This window comes from Phycodurus eques, chromosome 17 (assembly GCF_024500275.1).
Source record: "Phycodurus eques isolate BA_2022a chromosome 17, UOR_Pequ_1.1, whole genome shotgun sequence".
In the NCBI taxonomy this organism is placed as follows: domain Eukaryota; kingdom Metazoa; phylum Chordata; class Actinopteri; order Syngnathiformes; family Syngnathidae; genus Phycodurus; species Phycodurus eques.
The window spans coordinates 17,958,704-17,982,080 of record NC_084541.1 but is presented as its reverse complement, the minus strand read 5'-3'; the positions used below and the strand labels follow the sequence as shown (position 1 = coordinate 17,982,080).

The 23,377-nt window shown below is 41.3% G+C and overlaps 1 protein-coding gene and 1 long non-coding RNA gene across 2 annotated transcripts; one reads left to right on the top strand and one right to left on the bottom strand.

The window, feature by feature from the left end:
* Positions 1 to 1,975: 1,975 nt before the first annotated feature.
* On the bottom strand, positions 1,976 to 21,709 carry LOC133415725 (periostin-like). Its single transcript, XM_061702047.1, has 22 exons — positions 21,496 to 21,709; positions 19,518 to 19,616; positions 16,888 to 16,952; positions 16,573 to 16,730; positions 16,288 to 16,452; positions 15,062 to 15,208; positions 14,706 to 14,847; positions 13,465 to 13,677; positions 13,082 to 13,216; positions 12,315 to 12,463; positions 10,897 to 11,033; positions 10,413 to 10,543; positions 10,201 to 10,331; positions 8,374 to 8,476; positions 8,228 to 8,295; positions 7,692 to 7,737; positions 7,579 to 7,614; positions 5,702 to 5,953; positions 5,595 to 5,630; positions 2,858 to 2,944; positions 2,421 to 2,456; positions 1,976 to 2,327 (listed from the first exon to the last, which is right to left on the bottom strand). The coding sequence occupies exons 1-22, from the start codon at positions 21,612 to 21,614 to the stop codon at positions 2,266 to 2,268; spliced, it is 2,517 nt and encodes an 838-aa protein (XP_061558031.1). The 5' UTR covers positions 21,615 to 21,709; the 3' UTR covers positions 1,976 to 2,265.
* LOC133415726 (uncharacterized) lies at positions 2,320 to 9,423 on the top strand. Its single transcript, XR_009770169.1, has 3 exons — positions 2,320 to 2,396; positions 5,437 to 5,518; positions 5,643 to 9,423. It is a non-coding gene; the product is annotated as an uncharacterized LOC133415726 (long non-coding RNA).
* Positions 21,710 to 23,377: the final 1,668 nt, after the last annotated feature.

The following is a 23,377-nucleotide window of genomic DNA, read 5'->3' as shown; positions in this document are numbered from 1 at the left end:
TTTTTGTAAATATCGTAAGATGATTTATTCTTCAAAAGAAAATTCTAAACATCTAAGACAATTTAGTCTTCAAATAACCTAACATACTGTTTTCATAAACAATTTTGAGACTTGAAAGAAGCCCCATAAACAGTAGTCGTCAAACAACCGCATTTCCATAAACATCTAAGGAGATTTAGTCATGAAAGACAATTTTTTAAAATCTACAATAAGGCGATTTAGTCTTCAAATAAACTTGTAAACTAACCATCTTAAATGAAGTCTTGAAAGAAACCTGTAAACATTTAAGACAATTGTCTTCAAATAACCTAACATACACTTCTTTATAAACATGTAAGACGATTTAGTTGAGATATTAGAACCTAATAGGCACTTTTGTGTGAACATCCGATATGATTTAGTCTTCAATAGTCCCCATGTACACTTTTCGTAAACTATTTAGAATCTTCACTGACACTAAAATGTCATTTCCGTAAACACGATTGTTGCTGAACATCGAAAACACCGTTTCTATGCTTTGAAGAGCAATAAAATATTGGCAATCGATTTTCCCACCAATACAGCCACATAGTAGCCGGTATTAATTTGACTTGTGTCGACTTTTCTTTCCTCTGATAAAACAGGTTGAAACACGACTTTGTAGATTATTTGGAAGCCTCGGAGTCGGAGTGGCACATTTCTCGCGGTACTGCGTAATGGTTCGCCTGACGAGTCCACACCCAGCCGAAGCAGATGTGGCCTCTGTGGCTTCATCTGCTGCTGATTTCGCCAGCTGGACGGACGGACCGCCGAGCCGTCTGGCAGCCCAGTCGGGAAGAGCGAAGAGCGGGGAAGCTTTTGGCTTTCACCCTGCGAGGGGACCTGAAGCGTTCCGACTGCAGCAACGTGAAATGACGCTTCATAAACAGACGTTTCAAGGCTTAACAAGGTGCTTCGGTGATGGATTTGCTGTAATACATTAAAAACACTTTAGAAATGATGCTTCGTTCCAAAAAAACAATCAGAGACTAATAAAGTAAAAAGATCAACTCCTGAACATTTGCGTTCTCTTAATCATAAAATCCAAGACAATTTATTCTTCAACATAGGCTTTTTCTTAACATCAGACCTTTTAACTTCATTAACATCAAAGGCGATTTAGACTCTTCAGTGATCGTAATATAGGTAAACATAAAAAACCGCTTTGTGCAGATTCCTCGTGAAAACGTGTACTACGTCTCTCCTGGTTCAAGTCTACTACCAGCGACTTCATAGTGTCGGTTGAGTTCAAGCCTCATCCTGCATTGTGAACACGCCTCATAAAACGACGTTTTGTCTTTTCTTCACTTTGTCATTGACGCCAGGCCAGGTGTTCTTGTGCTAACGAGACGGCCCGAGGGGCTAGTAATAACCACGGATCATTTCAAGGACACGGCGGCACCCAATAATCCGTCTAGACATATATTTTACCCCTAATTTTCCATTTATCCAGCCACGATTTATAACCATACATTTGTATTTTTGTAAACATCAAAGACAATTTGGCCTCTTTCAGAAATGTCAAAAGGCAATTTAGTCTTCAACAAACCTACTATAGACATTTTGAAATCTCAAAACCAGTTTTGACTATAACAGACCCAACGTATGTTTTCGTCAACATCAATGACAATTTAGCCTCTTTCAGAAACGTAAAAGACAATTTTGTCTTCAACACACCTACAGTTGCATTTTCATCCAAATCAAGGACAATTAACGAACCAAACTATGTTTTTTTGTAAGGATTAAAGACAATTTAAATGCTAACAAATCTAATGCACTTGTTGGAAACATCAAAGGCATTCTAAATTTATTCTTCAGTAAACCTTCTGTATGTATTTTCATTAACATCAAAGACAATTTAAAGATAACTGACCAAATGTACCGTACGTTTTTTTTTTTTTTTTAAACAAAGATAATTTAGACTCCATGTATTTATAAACTGTATTTTATTGCCCATGAGATAATTTACAGAATGAATGTAATGTTTGCAAAAATTTCAAAGCATCCATTGTGGTGAATGCAAGCACCATCGAAAGTAATAATAAGATTATCATAATTCATACATCACCTTTTCATCACAGCAAATGTTCATCGCACATACGTGGCAGTATTCATGCACAACAATCTTTTTTTTTTCTTCTTTTTATGAAAATATAAAAATAGAACAGAGAGGAAAATTATTATTTTTTTGTCTCGGTCGATCCACAATTGAATTCATCGGCGCTCGACTCGTAGCCCTGGCGTTCCTCACTGGGGCGTGGCCTTGCGGTGACGCCTCACCAAGCGCGTCCTCCTCCTCCTCATGCCGGCTGAGAACGAAGACCACAAGGGGACGACAACTCAACAACAAGTCGAAGGCGAGACTTCGGGATGCTGGAGTGAGTTTTTGTGTTTTGTTTTACCTGGAGTGTTCCTGGCGGCGGCAAACTTCCCGCCGTCTGCAACACGGACACAATCGTTATCCCTGTTGAACATGCACAAACCCACGCAGCGAACCGCCGAGGTTCGGCTCCATTTACCCAACAGCAAATCTAAACTACGTATTTCGGAAAAGGGTTTGAGTCTTTAACTAACCTAATATCCACAGTTTCAGAAACATCAGAGACGATATAGACAACAACAAACCTACAGTATGTATTTTCATTAACGATGATTTAGACTGACAAAACTGATCTATGCATTTTTGGAAACATCAAAGACACGGTTAACCTAATTTCTTGTACAAGAATGCAGAGGATTCTTTTCTGGACTTTTCTTGAAGGAAGTATGATCAAATTGCAAATGTTGTGACCTTGGAGGTTCCACAAACGTACGCTCAAAAACAAACAAACAAACAAACCTTTGATGAGTTTGGTAATCCTCTCGGATTCCTGTTCGATCAGGTTGGGGTTGCCGTGGATGGTAGTGATCCTGGAGAAGTCCGGTCCTGTGTGGGCCAAACATGGCAAGTTAAAAACTTGGAAAAAAACCAAAAACAAACAAATGCACTAGTATCCTTTTTTTCTTTCACGTCAAATCAACACGTAATGCACAACCAAGACTCCTTTTGCTTTTTTAAAATGTAAGCGGAGTCCCTACCCTCAATGATATGCGGCTCGATCTCCGTGGGGGACAGAGCTCCACCTTGGGAGGTTGTCGAGAGTCAATCCATTAATTCACGACAGCAGACAGACAGACAGACAGACAGACAGATGCCTCTGCCGCCGCCACCACCACATACAACACCAGACAGACAAACACAGACATACAGACACAGATGCCTCATTGAACCGCTCTAGGGACTAGAAACTTCATTTGGGACAAGACCCTTCCATAGGGACTCAAATCTACTCTCAAGACTAGAACCTTCACTTGGGACAAAATCCTTACATTGGGACTAGAACCTTCACTTGAGACGAGACCCTCTCTCTCTGGGATAAAACTCTCACTTGGGAGTAGAACCATATCTCAGGATAAGAACCTAACATTGGGACTAAAAAGTTTACGTAGGACTAGAACTTCCTCTTGGGACTAGTACAATCTGTAGAGAATTTAAACTTTTCACAAAACTAGAATCTTATCTGAGGAACAACATCTCTTAGGACTAGAACCTCTCAAGACATGAACCTTCTCTCAAGACTTTCACCTTGTCCAAGGACAAGAACCTTCACTTGGACCAAGACCTTTATCTAGGGACTAAAACTTTCAATTGGGACTAGAACCTTCTCTTGGGACAAGTACCGTCTCTCGAGACTAGAATCTTATTTTAAGACTATAAGCTTCTCTAAAGAGCAACATATTCTCTCTGGACTAGAATCTTATCTCGGGATGAGAACCTTATCTTGGTACTAAATCCTTCTCTTGGGACTAAAATCTTCTCTCAGGACCAGAATCATCCCTTGGGATAAGAACAGTATTGTGAAACTACAACCGTCTCTCAGGACTATGACCTTTTCTCTGGACTAGGACCTCTCTGGACTAAAACCTTCACTTGGGACTAAAATCTCTTCGTACCTTCTCATGGCACTAGAAACTTCATCTGGACTACAATATTCTCTCGGGAAAATAACCTTCTCTTCTCTTGTGACAAGAATCTTCTCTCACAACTAAAACCTGCACTAGTGACTAGAACCTTCTCCCATGGGACTACATTCTTCTCTTCTGCGTTTGGTGTCCAGTGACATGCGATTGTTTTTGGTACCTTTTGTTTGCCCAATCTAGGAATGAATGAGAGGCACGAACTTTGTGCACTTTGTCAAGTTCAGGCCATTGGCTTGAATTAGATTACAGGCAGATCCTCTACATCCAATACGGCGGACACGCTGACGTATTACAGTAATGGGCCAACCCGCTCAATGAGGCGTCTATGTTTTTACATCTATGTAGACAGACATCCAGAAGTCATGGTGTTGCAACCAGCTGCTTCTACGGAAAAACAACAACTTTGACTCAAGCTGTTCTTTCCAAAAGTTCCGCTAGCCGACCCACAAGTCCGTCAGCTATGTGATTTACGACTTCAGCAGAACAACTGATTTATTGTTTTTCATTTATTGCTTTTCAACTTTACGAGCAGCCTTCCTTGAAGGAAGAACCAATAAAACGCCTCATCATAAACAATAATTGAAAGTCTAGTTAATAAACTTAAAAACACGTTTTCGGGAACATCGGAGTTGCGTTAGAGTCCTCAACAAAAGTGACGTAAGTGTTGTGTTTTTTGTGAATCCAGAGATGGTTTTGAGCAACATAAACATTTTTGTAAACATTAAAGTCGATTCAGCCTTCAAGGAGCCTAACACCGTAAAAGATTCACAGATGCTAAAACATGCGTTTCCATCCAAAGATATATTCTATGTAAATCGAAGGAGTCTTTTTTCATAAACATCAGAGACGATTCAGTCTTCAAACCTGTCTTACAATGGAGACAATTTAGGCTTTAATGAGCCCGAAGTTTGCATTTCCTTTACTATCAAAGACTGTAGCAAACCCAACGGACATGGACACTCATGGAAACATTTTTAGAAAAGTCTTCAAAAACTTGACGTACGCAAGTATCAGCGACGAGTTAGATTCTTCATCAAAGCGATCATGTTTTACTAACACACATTTTCATAAACATCGAAGCTTTACAGTCTTGATCTGTTTTTTTTTCTTAAACAGCAAAGCCATTTCATTCTTGAATGAACTTTACTTTCATTCAAGAATTTTCATAAACATCAGACAATTATGTCTTCATCTTAATGTACGCATTTAATCATAAACATCCAGTACCCTTTATTCTTCTCCAGACTGTGTTTTAGTTAAGAAAACTATCAACACTAAAACTATAATACGTTGGGTTTTTTTCGTAAACATCAAAGACAATTCAATCTTTGATGAACCTAAAGTACATATTTTTGTAAACATTTTGTTTTACTGTTCTATTTTGTGGTTTCTTTGCAGTCACTGACTATTCCGGATGATGTCTGATTTTGTTGGCGATATCCGGTCCACACCATGAGACTGATGTCTGAGGAGCACCAGGGTAAGTTGCAATGATGACGAGGATGTTTTTATGTTAGACACATACAAAAAACATCCTTGGAGGACAAGAAACTGACCTGTGATCGTCTTGTCTTCTGACTCCACTTGTTCACCTAAAATTTCAGACGCCGTTGATCATCTCTCAGGATTTCGAGGCCAGAATTGCAGAAGATGGACGTCTTACCCTTGATGACTCTGGTCACCTTGGTTAAACCGGGCTCCCCAATCACCCTGGTTACCTTGGTAACTGAGGGCTCCGTCTCGACGACGCCGGCTCCCTCGGTGATCACGGGCTCGCCCTGCACCACCACCCGGGTGACCGTCGGTTCTGTTTCGATCACCTGTATTACCTTGGTGAAGGTTGGCTCGCCCTCAACCACCTTAGTGATCGACGGTTGTTCTTCGATGATCCGGATCATTTGGGGTTGCTCGGGGACTGCGGGGGAGTAAGTGGTGGGATCAATACCATCAAAGGAACATTTACCTTCTTCAGAAGCCACTTTATTAGTGTTGACTAACTCTACTGACCATGTCCTTTTTTTTTTTTTTTTTTTTTTTTTTGTCCTTTTAGGGTCACTATACCGCCCAAAACCAATCTAATCTTAGGGTGTTGAGACACTGTCTGAGTTTTAGTTCAGGCTTTTCAGCAGGTAGTGGTTTCAAAATAGAGTTTCAATCCTGGGTAAGTGTTTCAGACAAGGATTAGTCTTTTAAATTCGGGTTTCAAGACAGGGTTAGTGTTTCAAATTAGGATTTTTAATCCAGGGTTATCGTTTCAAACTAGGGCTTCGTTACAGAATTTGTGTTTCAAAGTAGCGTTTCAAATCAGGGTAAGGGTTTCACGTGGGATTTCAAGAAATTGTTCCAAATTTGGGTTTCAAGCCATGGTTCGTGTTCCAAACTTGAGTTTCGATTCACAGATAAGGTTTCAATTTAGGGTTTCAAGCAGGAACAGAGTTCCAAGTCAGGGTTTGGATGCCAAATTGCGCTTTCAAACAAGGGTTCCCACACGACTATCTTTTTACACACGAGGACATTGAGACGATTTTTACATAATGACCACGACAACTTGTTGCCTGATATCTCCTGTCTCCTATCTCCTGTAACTATCTCCTACTTTATCTCTTCTACGTTACTCAATACACAGAGGCATGCATTTATCTGACAGGAAGTTCACTACAGGACTGACAGCCTAATGAGCTCATTACTAAATGCCAGGATTTGATATGCCGACAGCTCCCGATGGAATTTAAGAGCGGATGATAACAGGAAGCATGAACGTAATCAGGGTCTTGAAGCTCGGTAGATAAGAGGATTCCGTCAATGAATACTAACAAAAATTCCACTTAGGATCTTCCTAGATCACAACACAAATCCAATAAGAGGCCGTTAAGGAAAAATGCTAAGACCTGAATGTCACTTTTGGGTGTACACATATTAACAACGAGAGACCCGACCAGGACTGGAAAAATGTCAGTTCCGTCAAACACTGCCTTTTTCTCCCACATCAAACTCATCCATTGATCCCCTTAAAGACCTTCACCACAAACCGATGGATCCAAGGATGCTTTCACCTTAAATTGTTAAACACAATCACTTATTCACCTCATACAGCTCCATTTAAATTCTTTCATCCCAAATCTATGGATCAGAGCACTCGCAAACTGGTCCATCCAAGCACTTCTATACACGAAACAGAGCCCTCCGAGCGCTTTCTCGGCACAAACAGATCCATCCAAGCTCTCATTCGTCACAACCAGATGGATCCGAGCACTCCTTCACCCCAAATAGCTCAATCCAAGAACTCGGTTACCATGCACACAGCCATACAAGCACTCATTTATTACAAACAGATACCTAAGCCCTTCACCTCAAACTGATGCATCCGTGCACTCCTTCACCCCAAATAGATCAACCCAAGAACTCATTTACCACACTGATCCATACAAGCGCTCGGTTATCACGAACAGATCCATCTCAGCCCACCCTTACCTCAAACCAATCCATCTCACCACTCATTCACCACAAACAGATGCATCCAAGCACTCAATCTGACCTTACCTTTCTCGGTGTACTCCGTCGTCGTGATGGTCCTTCCTACGGACAAACAGTTAGCTTTAGCTTGAGCATATTTGATACATAAAGCTCAGGCTCAGGTAAGGAAAGAGACTTACTGACAAAAGTGAGCGGGATCTCGGCGTAAGAGAATCCTGACACGAACTGTAGATCACAAAAACCAGTACAAGGGTCACAAAGAGTCCCTGAACCAATGTCAATAGACCATTTCACCATGTCACGCATACTTCCAGGTGGTAAAAGACAGCTTTCTCTGATGGCACCACTAGTAAACAACCCAACCAAACAATGTCTACAAACCTTCGAGAAAATAATTTCCCCAAACCTAATGATGGAGGTTTGGTTCCCAGTGTGTCCCTTTAGAAGGAGCTACTACACCACCAGGCAGTCTTGCGATCTTCTGTGTACAACTATTTATGATATCCACTCAATTTGTCCCCTATAATTTAGATTTTTTTTTTAAGAAACCTGAAAAAAACCTAAAGCATTTGGGATATATAAAGTAAGTTTTTGTCATTGTTTCAGTTCAGTTCAGCAGAAGTCACTCATTGTTCTGCCACCCGGAAGTATCCTGGCGCTTCTTTTTTGCAAACATTATGAAATGGTCTTACTCTGCACATGTGTTTTCTCCTACCTGGATCTTGATGTACTTGATGATCTTCCTGAGAAGGAGCAGCAGGTCCTGGCGGCCCACAGGAAGATCTGCAAGGGAACGTCAGAGAACGTCAGATTGGCACACCAACAAAACACAAGGCCATTATTTTTGAGCAGAGTGCCAACCTGCTGGATAGAGAAGGTTGTTCACTACATGGATTACGCCATTGGTGGCCATCAGGTCACTGTCAGGTACATTGACGGAGTTGACGTGAACGGAGTTGTTGACCTGGATAAATACACAGGAAGACTCTCAGGTACCATACAGTGGCTATGACAATGATCGGGATTACATCAGAGCAACCGTAAACCCCCGATTCTATATCCTAAACCCCTACACTAACCTCAAACCCTTCCCCTGAAACCTGACCGTAACCTCAATCCTAAACCACAACCCCCTAATTCCCTAACCCTAAAAACCTGAACCCCTAACATGAACACTAACCTTCACCCATAGCCACAACTGTCGTCTCTTCTCTCAACAAAGCAAATCCCACAGCACGTTCTGGTTAATTCTCCAGCCTGCACTGAAGTCGTTTGAAGTTTGGGTTTAAAATATATCTTTTGTGACACCAGTCCTAAAACCTTTCTGACGCAGCTCGGAAGCCAACAATTTGTGGATATGGTGGATATCAGTGAAAGGACAGTCCATGAATGACAATGATGTGTTTTAAAAGCACTGCCCACTAAGAATGTCATTCAAATCTTCTCTTCCCTCACGGTGTCCGTTACCATATTTGGACAGCATGAGAAGTTACTTCCTGGTAGTAACTTTGAACTTTGAGAGTTGATAAGTGAAAGCGAGCCCATCTGCCTGATGACGGGACTTCCTGCAATCAGGAGGCCCGGCTGAGTCACTCGGGGATCCGTTTCCCCTCCTCCACGCCACTTTGTGTCTGACGCTTCCAGAGCCCACGTTAAATGTCATCAGATGCTGTAGACCGGTGGGTTGAGAGGGAGCTCGGGTGTCGCAAGAGAGGCGCACTTGATGGAAATGACAGTGGCCAGCTCCTTATTATGTCTGGACCGCCTCCAGAGATTATATCTGAGCTGGGCTGGTGCTCAAAACAAACAAAACCAAAAAAAAAAAACAGACCAGGCCAGGTCATTCATAGATGAAAAAGATTTCGTTTGGTTTTTCCTAAATAAAAGTTTTTATCAGGAATGTAACTCGAATTTTTCATACAAAAATAATTCATTCATGTTTGAATTTTGCGTTTCATAATTAGTTCATCACCATGAATTAACCAGTGAATGTATTTATTTAATCTGTAAAATAGTTTGTAAATTTAAAATCATAAAAACTTCATAGATAACAAAATAATAATAATTTATTATTTATAACACAATTTTGATTAACCAATTATAACCAGTTACATGTAAAATAGTTCATTTAAATAAAATAATACTTCAATCTCATTTTTATTTTATCATTTGAAGTTAATTTAATTATAATTATTAACCAATTATTTCATGTAATTTCTTTGTTAATGTAAAAAAAAAAAAAAAAAAAAAACATTTCATTCTCATTCTTAAAAAAAATAACTTGACAATAATGAATTAAGTAATTATTGTATTTAATAATATCAAATGTGTTTGTAAAATTGCTCATTTTCTAACAAGAATCATTGCTATTTAAAAAAATATATTATGTCATGTAAAATTGAATAATTGAGAAAATATTTAGTAAACTGCTTTATTTTTATTTTAAATAGATATGTAATAATCCAATATATAAACAAATATTACAATTCAATTAACCAACATTTTTAAAATAAAACAGCTCAATTAATGCAACAAATACGACGACACTCTTCATGATGCAAATGCTTGGTGAGCCAGATTAAAGAATTTTGCCAACCCCTGCTCTGATGCCAAAGGCAGGAATGCCCAGCGGTTCGTGATCACGCACCGCTGGTGAATTTTCCCGGTTGGATGGACGGACGGACTTACAGACAAAACTTGCAGGTTCCTGCCCTGCAGCGTCTTCAGGAGATTGGTCACGCCCCCTTCCAGGCCGCCATTGATGAAGACGCCCTGGCCGACGTGGTAGAGCAGGATGGTCCTCAGCGCGGTCAGGTCGCCTGTAAGAAGGCAAACCGATAATGGCGGCTTCGTCGAGCGGCGCTAACGAATCGGCGCTCGGATGCGGCCGACCGACGGACTTTTCAGCAGCCTCATGTCGTCTTTGTCCAGGTCGGCGAAGGCCTCGTCCGACGGGGCGAAGACTGTGAACGAGCCCTCCTGCTTCAGCAGGTCGGTCAGATCGGCCGTCTCCATCAGTGACAGGAAAATTCTGTATCGATTACAAGCAGAACGGCGTGAGCCCATCGAAAAGCAGAATGTATTTTAGCCGAACAAATCTTGGCTTGAACGTCAGAATCGAAGATAAATACGAGGTTCTTATTTGATGTCAGAATGGCAGGAAATCATCGAAAAGCCGAATCTTTTTGGGTAAAAAAACCCAAAAAAACGAAGATAAAAACTGCTCTCGTTTGATGCCACAATCAAAATAAACGGGAACTCATCGAAAAGTAGATTTTTTGGGGGGGGATTCATTCAAATTTGGCAGACTTGTTAACAACACTCTTCTCTGTGGTGCGTCAAATTTAGAGGACATTTTTTTGGATTCACTTTCAAAGTTCTCACTTGAAGCGTCCGTCGGCCTTGAGGATGTCGTAGGTGGTCCGCTCCGAGGGTCTGATGATGGTCCTGATGAGGTGGAGGACGCCGTTGCTTCCTTGCTTGCTGCCGCGCACCATGCAGGCGTTCTCGATGCACACCGCCTAAAACCCGGCAAGAGTCGTTCTCAAATTGATCCGCGGGAAATTTCGTGAATTTTTTTTAATTTTTTTTTAAATGTATTTCCACGGAAATATAAAGTAGCCCTAATAAAATACAACTTTTATCCCCATGTTAAACTTTGATGTTAATATCATATTACATCATGTGACTTTATTCTCGTAAGATTATGACTTTTTATCCCACGTAGAATTTACGTCTTTGTTTCTTGAAAAATAAAATATTTCAACACAGCATCAGACTTTGCCCTTGTGTGAGTGTCTTGTTTGCTTTTATTGTTTTTAATTGCATAATGTTCAATTGCATTGTGTTTGAAGTTCGATTTTTATTTATGTACAGCACAATGTTTCAGCCGCAGTTGGTTTTTAAAGTGCTCAATTAATAAAACTGAGTTATGTTGAGTTGAAATACTACAGCTATTCAAAACATTTATTTAACTTTTTTCTCTACAAATACGACGGTTATTGTAAGATTTTGACTTTTTATCTTGACAAAATACATCTTTGTTTCTTAAAAACAAATCTGAATATTCTCATAACACTACAACTTTTTCTCTTAAAAATCCGACCTCGTTATCGTAAGAGAATTTTTATTGCAACAAAATGCGTGTTTGTCTGTTGAAAAAAAACCTGACTTTATTCTATAGACTTTAAAAGAAAATTAAAAATGGGACATTGTTACTGTAACTGACTTTTTTTTCCCCTTGAAAATAGGCAACGTTTTAATTCCTATGCCAACAAAATGTGCACATGCTTACAGGGGTACCTTGAGTACAGCAACTTACGAGTTTTCTGTTATAAAACGTCGCTCAGTCCATTTTTTTTTTTGCCTTGTGTCGCGTGCCAAAATTGAAGGCACAAGTGAACTTCAGACACACAGCAAACACCGCAAAACGACCCCGGCATCCCACGTCTCACTCACAATTTTAGATATGACTAAATTAAGTCACAAGCTCAGTCGCAGAGCAAACGACATTTGAATTTCGCATTATGAAGTGGTCCTTAGAAAAAGGTCTCCCCTGTGAACTGTCCCTGAACCCAAAAAGTCCTGCTTTCGAGATCAGGGTGTCAAGTCTGCTGCTCGTCACGTTGATTGCGATCAGCAGCAAGTCAATTAGTCCAAGCAAACCCAGATGATATTTTCACATAAGAGGGAGCAACGCGGATCGTCCGCCGCCAGGGTTTTATTGAATTTGCAAAGAGCTTGGCGCTAAAGTGTCATTTATTGGCGTATTCCCGGACAACTCTCATCCGGCGCGATCTCACCGTGCGGTAGACGAAGACTCGCAGTAGCTTTCCGGCCAACGTCTCCAGCAGCTGGCCGTTGTAGAGCTCGTTCAGCGTGACCTTCAGCTTCAACATGTGGTTTTCCAGGAGGTACCTCAGCAGCGTCTGGTCGGTCGCCATCACCTCGTCTGACAAAACGCAATCAAGAAAACGGACAGGAAGGTGACGGCTTCAGATGCGTGAGGTTTTTTCTCCCGTTACTGACTTGGCCGTAAGATGCCGGGAGGTGCGCCAGACGGAGGATTCAATGCGAGAATTCAAGAGTTGGGAGGAAATTGTCATGTCAAGATTTGATTTATTGCAGCTTGGTCCAAATCTGACTTCAATTTACGAGAGTTTTGCCTCTGTGCTCCGCACGCAATGACGAACATTCAGGTTCTTCGCAATTGAACGGCATCCATCTGTTTCATATATGAGGTTCAAATTCGGTAACAAACGGACAAAATCTTGAGGACAATGACTCTTGAAAATGGCCAAATTGCGACCCTAAAATATCCGCTCCAAACCAAAATGGCAGACTTACCGTCTTTTTTCAGGGACAGATTTTTGAGACTTTTTTTGCGGATCTACTCCTGATAGACAAGCCTACCAAATTTCATTTTGCCAAGTAAAGCTGGCTTCGCGGGCTGATGTTAGTTTTAGTCTGGTAAAGCCCTCCGAAGGCTATTTATTTGAGAATTATGATGGCTTTCCAAATGTTCACACATTTTCTACCTAGCGTCGCAAAAGTCGGGTGATGGACTCACTGGTGAAGGCGGAGTTGAGGGGAGCGAGGACTGTGTACTCCGTCTTTGGACCCAAGGCGGAGGCTAGGCCCAGTTCTGATACCATGTCACGGAAGGTGCTCTGGCCCGTGCCTATCAGTTCCATCACGTCCTTGGCTGAAAAACACACAACATGAGCACAAATATCAGAATAGTCAATATAGCTTGCTCTCAAGCTATTTTCAACACTTTAAATTGGTTAATAATGTGTTAAAACAACAGACGACAAGTGGAAAGAGCAAAATATCAATTTGTGCGGGTGGTGGTATGCATGGTGAGCAGCGAGCGAAGATGGCAAATAAAGCTGATCGATTGGTTAGGAGGCGTGTCCCGATACATTTGTCCACCAACGTGATCGGTCCTACCCGAATTGGGCACCAGAACCTGGTCGATGAGGTGGATGACCCCGTTGGTGGCGACGACGTCCTTCTTGAGCACCATCTTGACGCCGTCGACCGTCACACTGTCGCCGTCGCAGCCGACCTCCACGGTGCTGCCCTCCTCCGTCTCGTACACCGAGCCCGCCATGATGGCCTCCGAACACTGGACGCTCTTCAGCAGGTGGTAGTTCACCAGGGCTGCGAGACACCCACCAAGTAAGCAACTAAGTGTGTTTTATATTACATTTACACCCATACATAATGTCCTTCAAAGCCCCCCCCCCAAAAAGATTTTGTATTATTACTCCGCCCATTTTGATCATTCTACTGTTTCTACATTTCTCCACACATTAAAAGCATTCCCCATTCAACTTTTCCCAGATTCCAAATTCCCCATCACCCCCAGCAATCCATCCAAGCGAATGAGACGCTCGACAAAGAAAAAGTTCCCCCATTTTTTCCCGATGCAAATTCAAACTCTTCAGCTCAAATATTTAGCTCGTTCAGGACATCTTGGGAGCCATTTATGACATTTCAACAAATTCCTCCATTCCACCGATTTTCAATTCGGAATTTTTTTTGTTTTAAACACACCTCTTAAACATATTTTAAACATTTCAACACAAAAGAATTTCACCCCAAAAAATGTATTCAAAATGTGCAATACGTATTTTAACCCATATTGATATGTTGCAGTTGCCATAATTGATAATTGATTGTTCTAACAAACGTTTGTTTGTCTGATGCGCATAGTAACAGCTGCATTGTTCATTGCGACGTACAGCTTGAATAGTTCACAAATGTGCAATCGGTGAACCGCGAATAATGAATGATGAGGCACTCGTTCGGTGTTTATATATGAACTGACATCCCCATCCGAGGTTACTTTTTCGCCAAATGTGACCGAATGGTCCGCTGAGGACGAGCAGAACGCCGGCTCCAGCTTCCTTGGCTGACTCAGGACCGTGTGACTAAAGTTGTTGGTCGTCCGCCACCGCCGAAGGTCATAAATCCGCTTGGTTTGGCCCGACTTGTGCTACATTCTGCGTGCTGAAAACGTTCCCACAGCGAGACAGAGTCATCCTGGTCGCTGGCGCTTCACCCAATGATTGACTCGGGGACCGTAAAGCCGGCCGAAGACGGTTTTGAGTTCTGGAAGTCCAAACTTCGGAGTCCGTGCGGTCGCACGCCCGTGGTCCCCAGACGATGGCGCCGTGATGTCATACCTGCAATGACGTCCTTGTCCCCCATGAGGCGCTCCAGGTGGCCCGGCCCCAGCCGGTCGAAGGCGGCGTTGGTGGGGGCAAACAGCGTGTAGTGCCCCGGCCCGTCCAGCTTGTCCATCACACCGGAGGCCAGCGCCGCCGCCTGCTTGCATCGAGTTCACAATAGTTTGGGATTCTTTTCATGACTTTTACTTTTTAGTCTGTTTTCACCTTTCTCTTTTTCAGTTGGTTCGATTGAAACCGTTTTGTTCATGGACAATGCAGTTTAAGTTGGTTCTTGTTGTTTTTGAACGTGCTTTCATTTTTATTTTGAGGAAGTTAGCATTTGGTGGGACTTGAGAGATGAGAGCGCTTACACTGAAGGAGGCGAGCTCGTCCTCCACGTCCAGGAAGCCTTTGATGGTGTTGGTGACGGCGGTGATGACGCGGTCGATGACGTGCACCACGCCGTTGGTGGCCACCTGGTTGGCGTGGACGATCCTGGCGCAGTTCACCGTCACCACCTTCACAACATCCACAACAGTTTTACATGCGTTCAAGGCTGGAAAACGTTTTTGTGTCTGGTTTTTTTTTTTTTTGACCGTGTGCAATCGTTTGAGATCAAGGGCAACATTTAGATTTTTAAAATGGACATTATGGGCCAGGTCATTCATACATGAAGTAAAAAATAAATACATCATAATAATAATAAGAAGAAGAATAATGTAAAATAAATACAATTGTTATTCTATTAGCAGAATAATAACTCTTGCTAGTAATAAAGGTTGTCATTTATAATGTAGAATTCATTTAATTGTAATAACAATTGATACAAAAATAGTTATATTAAAATTATTCTTAATTTAATATTCTATGCAACATTTTTTGCCAATAATTGTTTTTTATTTTGTGTTAGTTATTATTGTAATTAAACCATGATTTCATACAATAGAATCAAAGCAATTTTCATTTGCCTTGACTTGTGTTTGCATAATGTTTTCATTTTAATAATGAAAATAATTCATGCTCATTTTTAACTGTTAGAGGTCATTTCATTTCAACTATTTTTTTCAGTTAAAAACTCATTTTACTCAACTTTTTTCATTGAATGTAATTTTTTTTATTTTGATAATACGCATGCTCATTTTCACAAAATTCATTTAATTATATTTTTTGTAATTCATTAGACTTCATGAACCAATTATTGAATGAAATAAAAAGGATACAAAATAGTTTATTTCAAAAATGTTTTTGTATTTTATGTCAAATTCTTTCTTTTAATACAAAAAAAAATCGTAAATTCTCATTTTAAATGTTTGTCATTCCAAACCATTTTTTACTTAATAACCAATTTTCAGTCCAAAAAAATGCTTGTTTTATTTTAAAGAAATATATATTTTATGTCCAATACTGTTATTTCTTTTGTATTACAATGAACCAATTAACAAATGACTCCATGAGATAAATGAACAACAAATAAATCAAATGGGTCCATACATGGGAAGGAAGCAACTTTAGGGGAGAATGGCTAAATGAATGCGACGGATATTTCCAGGACTCTTTGGCCAGGCGCGTTGCGGCGAGGCCCGGAGGGCTGACTCACCCCGTTGGAGTAGTGGTTGACGTGCAGGCCCATGTCGCTGTACGTGGACGTGACGGTCATGCCGTCCTTCATGTCTTTGGTCAGCAGGCGCGAGTTGAGCATGTGGAAGCGCAAAGCGTTGTACAGCTCCTTGTTCACGTTGCTCACCAGCGCCGAGCGGACGCTCTGCGCCGACACGGCGGGGGAGGGGTCAAGGGTCAGTTACATATTGCGGGAGGTCAGGCGCGCTCTGCGAGCGTGCGTTTGCGGGATCTCGGGTGCACTTCGCACGCACGTGCACTCACATTGGTCCAGCTGGTCCCAGGCGTCGTCGCTGGGAGCGAACACGGTGAAGGATCCCCTGCCCTCGATCTCCTCCCTCAGCTTGGAAATGTCCGCGTATCGCTGCGTGCTCACCGCCTTCACCAGACCCAGCGTGCCGTACACGTGGTCAATGGGAGCCACTTTTTTTTTTTTTTTTTTGTTTTTTTTTAAGGTAGAAAACAAACACTTTAATGATGTGAACAGACAAATGACGTACAGTCGGGCTTCTCAAACGTTTTGGGTCCAAGGAGAAGTGGTTTCTTTCTTTTCATGATGCGAACAATATGAGGCACAAACCTGCAGGACATCCTTTCATGCCTTCCAGACGCATGTAGCCGGGACAGCACTCGTACACCACCATGCTGCAAGACAGGGGGCGATAGAGGGACACGTGGGAAAAAGACAAAGAAGAAGAAGAAGAAGAAGAAGGTAGCGCTGCTGTGCCACTGCAGACATTTTTCAAGCAAGGCGTACAAGACTGCATGAACAAACTTTAACGACCGCCTGAACCAGCCGAGACTGGCAGCTAGTGATAGGTTGTTTTTTTTTTTTGCAAAAGTTCCACTCTCAGCATTTACATATAGAAAACATTCAACTCTCAGCATTTATATAGCGACCGTTTGACTCACAGCATTCACACCGTTAAATGTTAAACTCGGCATTTCAAGAAGAAATACTGTCCCGCTCAGCGTCGATCACATTGAGCGTTATATTCCATCTCAGGAATGATGCACTCTCAGCAGTGAAGTCATTGCTAATGGAGCTTCCATCGCTCAGCAGCCACACGTTAAAGGACAAACTCCCTCAATGTCGAGCCAAACGATCGGGAGCGACACTCTCTCGGCATTGAAACGATTCAAATGGGTTCTCAGCATCCGCACGTTGAGCGACATGCTCTCTTAGCATTCCCGCTCCAAACAATTTCCTCTCAGCCTTCAAATGCCCAATGCAGTCGTCTCTCAGCATTTCCGACAAGAAGCTCTTTCGGCGCCTGTTTGTCCAATGGGATGCGAGCGGCCTTGTGGCGCGCTCATAAAATAAACTAACGAGTCATGATGAGATCATGGACGACAGAACTTCTTGCGCTGTTTGAAGGAGTTCTGTTTCTCGACAGGACGACTTTCACGCGCGCACACACACACTGTGTGTAAATAGCCGCACACAGCTGGACATCAGGAAGCCGTGATGTCATCAGCTGCGGACGGGATAACAGATGCGCTCCGCACGCGCACAAACGAAACACACGTGGCGACATTGACGTGTCTTGGGGGGCCTCCCAAAAATCGCTCAGCGGCGCCCCCTGGAAAGTTTGCAAAGTAAATTCTGCCGAGCGACACCACCAGATTCGGGAGGCGCGGCCATCATAACAAGAAAGACGCACCAAAAAAAATGTCTCAAAGACCCACGTCACAAATTGAACAGGAAGTCGGCCATTTGAGTTCGAAGCAGCCATCTCGGGCGAATTGGGGTGGTTGCTTTAAAAAAAATTCCGTCCTCGGTGCCAGTTTCATCCACCGATCGACACGGAATTGGGTGGACGTGTCTATGGTAACAGGATGCACAAAGGTCTCAAGGAACCATGTCTGAAATTGAAAAGGAAGTCAGCTCGTTTGGGCAAACTCCATTGCTTCAAATTTTAAAGATTTGCTCGGAAAAATTGGGCGATTTATTTATTTATATATATTTTAAAGTGAGCTTCCTCGAGTAACGAGAAACGGCCCATGCCCGAAATGGAACAGGAAGTCAGCCATTTGTGGGGATTCGATGATCATTATGACGACGATTCACCATGGAAAATTGGCAAACTTAGGTTTTTTTTTTTTTATTCAGCCCCTGCAGCCAGTTTAATTGGCCAACACAAAATAGGGCAGACGAAGCTCATTCATCTGAACAGAAAGTCAGCCATTTTGGACGAATTCCGTAGCTTCAAAGTTCGACGATCATTTTGAGGATTTGCCTTGACAAATGGGTGGAATTTTTCGGAACGTTGAGCCAGTTTTGACTTTGGAACATACGATTGCCTGGACAAGTTGTGTCACAAGCTCGTAGCAGCACTCACGAAAAAGCCCCAAGGGCGCCGCACGCCCGGAAAGGAATAGGAAGTCGGCCATTTTGCTTTGAAACAGCTGCATTGTACTGACAGCTGTTTCTAATAGTTTCACCTTACAAGTCGACATATTAGACACACACACACACACACGCGCGCGCGCGCACACACTCAAAGTGTCTGGCACCACCTCAGATTTGTTTTTTTTCTCCTGTGAAGTAATCAACAAGCTCCCCTGTGGCCTCAAGCAGCAATTTGTCTTTTCCTTCCTGCGTTTACGCACGAAGGTAACGCTCGAGTCGCCGTTTCTTTAGCGCGATTGTTTTAGGGTTAGTTTGTCCGCAAAATGAACGCACGTGTTTGTCTCCGAGGCGTTTTGTCTTCGTTGTAAATTACTTCCATGCCAACGTCGCAGGTTTGTCGTTAAAGCGGACAGAAAAAGTACCGGTAAATCCTCAGGCTGTCTGTGTTTGCATGAGTCATTTAGTACATTGATTTTAGAGCCAACTGAAATGTATCTTTGCTGGGGTTTACGGAAATGAGCACCCAAAATTAGCGAGGGAGCGCCCACTGGAAAATTCAGTCGCAGAAAGCCTGTTTTACTCAGCAACATGAAATTTGGTAGACACGTCTACTACGAGCACACCCGCAAAAAAAGTCTCAAGAAGCCGTGCCTGAAAACGCACAGGAAGTCAGCCATCTTGCCTTGAACCCTTCATTTTGTAAGGCGATGTCAAAGACGAGAAGGTTTTGGAAAATGTAGCCCCTGCAGGTTGTTTCTCTTAGCAACGTGAAATTTGGTACACACGTCTATCGTGAGTAGAGCCACAAAAAAGTCTCAAGAAGCCACGCCGCACAAGACACAGGAAATTACACTTACGCCTTCTTGCCACAGATGGCGCCTTTGTACCAGTTCCTGCATGTGCTGAAGTATTTCTTCTTGGTCCCCAGAACTTGCTGGAGGGCACACACGTTGGGCCTTTATGGGGTGTGTTTTGGGGTGGGGTGGGGTGGGGTGGGGGGGAAGGGGGGGGGGCAAAGGACGGGTGGCAGAAAAGGTAAAAGTTGTTGAGTGATGGGTTCCAGGAGACAGAAAGAATGTGCAGATACACGACAACTCGCGCTAGACAAAGGAGGCACACACACACACACACACACACACACACACACACACTTGAAACCGTTTTGTCTGACTGATGATTTTTTATTTTTATGAATGAAACGCACTCACCTAAATCAACACTGTGTCTATTTAAATTTCCTCTAAACATGTTTTAACCATAAAAACACACATTCAAAAGCTAATTTGAAATATTCCCCCAAATCTTCTTAAAAAAAACAAAAAAAAAAAAAACATTCGATTTTAACTATTTGATTTGACTGTTAAAAATAAACTGCTTGAACACATACATAATATAATAATAAAACATAATTAAAAACAGCAAACAATATGGTAAATGTGATAAATTGGGGCATTTAATGTGCTTAAAAAATACACAACATGCACTTGTTCAACATTAATTTTGTATAAACCAGTATTATACATGTTTTTATGAATGAAACTCATTTAACACAAATATTCTAATTTGATGTGTTGAATATTTTCATGTTTAACATATTGAGAGTAAAAATCGGTACACATGAAATATGCTGAAACCCTAATCTTTCCTTTTTTCAGTAAAAATGTATATATTCATGACGTGTACAAAAACACATTTGATTTGACCTTTTTGGGATGTTTCATTCTAAAAGTGCAATGTTGTTTTTTTTTTACATCACAATGTACTTTTTTGTGATAAATATGTTTTACAGACAGAAAAAAAGTGGTATCCTTTTTATACATAGCGCTCATTTAATAAAAGAAGGTTCCATACTTCAAAGCCATATGCTGTCTATTTGATTAGATGAACATTTTTACCTTGAAATATTTTTTCGGGGCCTGTTTGTTTTGATTTGAATTACTTTTACACATGGAACACACGCTAAAACACCGCATTGTCTCCATTTCATTCCCATTTGTAGTTTTAATTTACACATGACATGCACACAAAAGCCATATTTTGTTCGCTTGATGGTTAAAAATCCAACTTGTTTTCCCAATTTATTTGGAGCAAAAAGCACACCATTTTCTGCCCATATTTTAAAATGAAATGTTTTCTGTTATTGACATGAAAAATTATCCCCCCAAAAAACAATATTTAGCTGGCTCTAATAAAACTCTACGGAATGGAACCCAAATGTAGTATCATAGCTCACATGTGTATTTCCCATTATTATCTTTTATTGCTATTACTTTTTTAAAAATATGGTTAGGTTTTTTTCTACTTAAATATGGAACATCCTTTTTTCTTCAAGATGTGACAGTTTTCCAAAAACGACATTGTACTTTTTTCTCGAATAAAAAAGAAAAAAAGTTATTTTGTTCCCTTATTTTTTTTTGTTTTTCTCAAGAATGCAACATTTTCCCCCTCAAAACTGTACAACCATTTTTTTTTCAAAACTATCCCTCTTTGCACAAAATGTGGTCTTATAAATTTACTAAACTCGTTTTCTCAAATGCATGGCTATTTATACATAAATACTGTAAATATACAACTTTTTTTTTTCTAACAACGTGCACCTTTTTATCAAAAATTGAGATATTTTACAACTTTTATCCCGAAAATACATTTAAAAAACAGGGAAAATGACTCTTTTTTACCCCTCAAAAATAAACAAACTATCACAAATGTGTTTTCATGCTTTAGATGCCTTTTCTATTTTGTTGCTTTGTTTTGTAAGATGCACTATTTTGCGCTCACAATGCATTTGTAAGAAAAAAAAAGAAAAAAGTAAGAAATAGTTGCTTTTCTCCTTACCCCTCGTTTCTGGCCCGGATGCGGCTGTGGGTGACGATTTTGTCGTAGGCCGACGCGTCCACGCCGGTCAGTGAGCACAGCGCCACAAGCAGGAAGGTTGCCGTCATCACCTGATGCATCCTGGGAGTTGTCCTGGTACACACGCGTGCACTTAAAGCCCGAACGGAACACACTTGTTGAGCTGTGTGAGCCCCAGTGGGGCCAGGCCACTCTTTTATACCAACACACACACACACACACACACACACACACACACACACACGTATAAAGGACCGAGCCCCCCCTCCCATCCACCCACCCGTCAACTCCCACCCAAACTAATGACTCAGCCCCGGTGGGTCGTCGCCCCACCCTCGCCGGTTCACACCTCCATCACATCCCGGAGCACCCGGGACGCCCTCGCTCGTTACGAATACTGTGAGAAGACACACAACAAACACAAGATCATAACACACGTGCACAAACACACGCGTTTAAAGAAAACAAATCGCATCCTCATAGATCGTCTCAGATGTGTTTAGCAGTGCTGTATTGGTCTTACAATGCATTTAGGGCAGCAGGGGGCAGTGCCTTGTCGTCTTTCATATTGAATACAGAGCATGGGCTTTATGTTAAATCAGTATATGTCCATAAATGTGACTCCAAAACCCGTCGAGTGGCCTTTTTCGCTCCGAATGAATTCTGCCTAGCAACAAGTGACCTTTCAACGCACGAGGGGCAGCGGGAGCAGCGCCCCGAGAGCCCCACACGATGGCGCCGTTGCTGTTCGTCTTTTATGTTTAACAAAACGCAATCGTGTCATTGTCAACTAAACGTTTCAACATTTGAACACAAACCACAATAATAAACCTTTTCTATTGGTCAGTGTGGTACCTGAGAATTCTGCCAAGCAACAGGTGACGAAAAAGTGTCACATGAAGAATTGAAAAAATGAAAAAAAATATATTATACAGTATTATCTCATCGGATTTATGGTCATGGCCACCATTAAACATGTTCAGAAATGCTTTAATTAATCATCTTGCCATGCATTAAGGGCAGTGCCCCGTGGCAATGTCTTTTATATTAAATACAGAGCACCGATTTGATTTTGATTGAATTTCAAATCATTGTGTGTACATAAATGTGTCTCAAAATCTCATCCAATGGCCTTTTTCCACTCCGAATGAACTTTACTTAGCAACACGGGACATTTCACAGAAGTGCTACACTTGCTTTCTTCAAAACAGAACTTTTTTCATCTCTAAAACATACAAATGTAAGGTAGCTTTTTTTCTCCCAAAAATGTATGAATTTTCCCGAAAGTGCATGATTTCTTTTTTTTTTTTTCTCAAAAAACGAACTTTATTCTGGTGGGAATAATAATCATCATCATCATAATAACTGGCATTGTGTAATACTGTGTTATACAAGACTAGAGGCAGTAGAAGTTTATCGTAGTCGGCCCGTTAAAGATGATTAATTGATGATTGATTCTGAGAGCGCACACACACACACACGTACACACACACTTTGAGGTGTGAAATAAAAGCGAGTAAATGAAGTTACAAGTGTTTGGCGCTTGAGTGCATTTTTATGATTTGGTGCCTTCAGGGAGCTGATCATCTGCTCATCACTTGGACTTTATGACTTTTATCTTTCACTTTTATGACCTTTTTATCCTTTACTTTTATGACTTAAAAAATATATATATATTTTACCCTTGCACTTTTATGAGCAGGATTTATCATTTCGATATCCTCCTGCAACCTTAAAACTCTCCCAAGCAATTATAATGGAGAATGGATATATTCTTTAGATGAATACCTTTTGTGTCAGTCAATCCAAATGATGATTTTTTTTAAGTACAGAACATTATGGATTAGAATGATAATATGTAGTC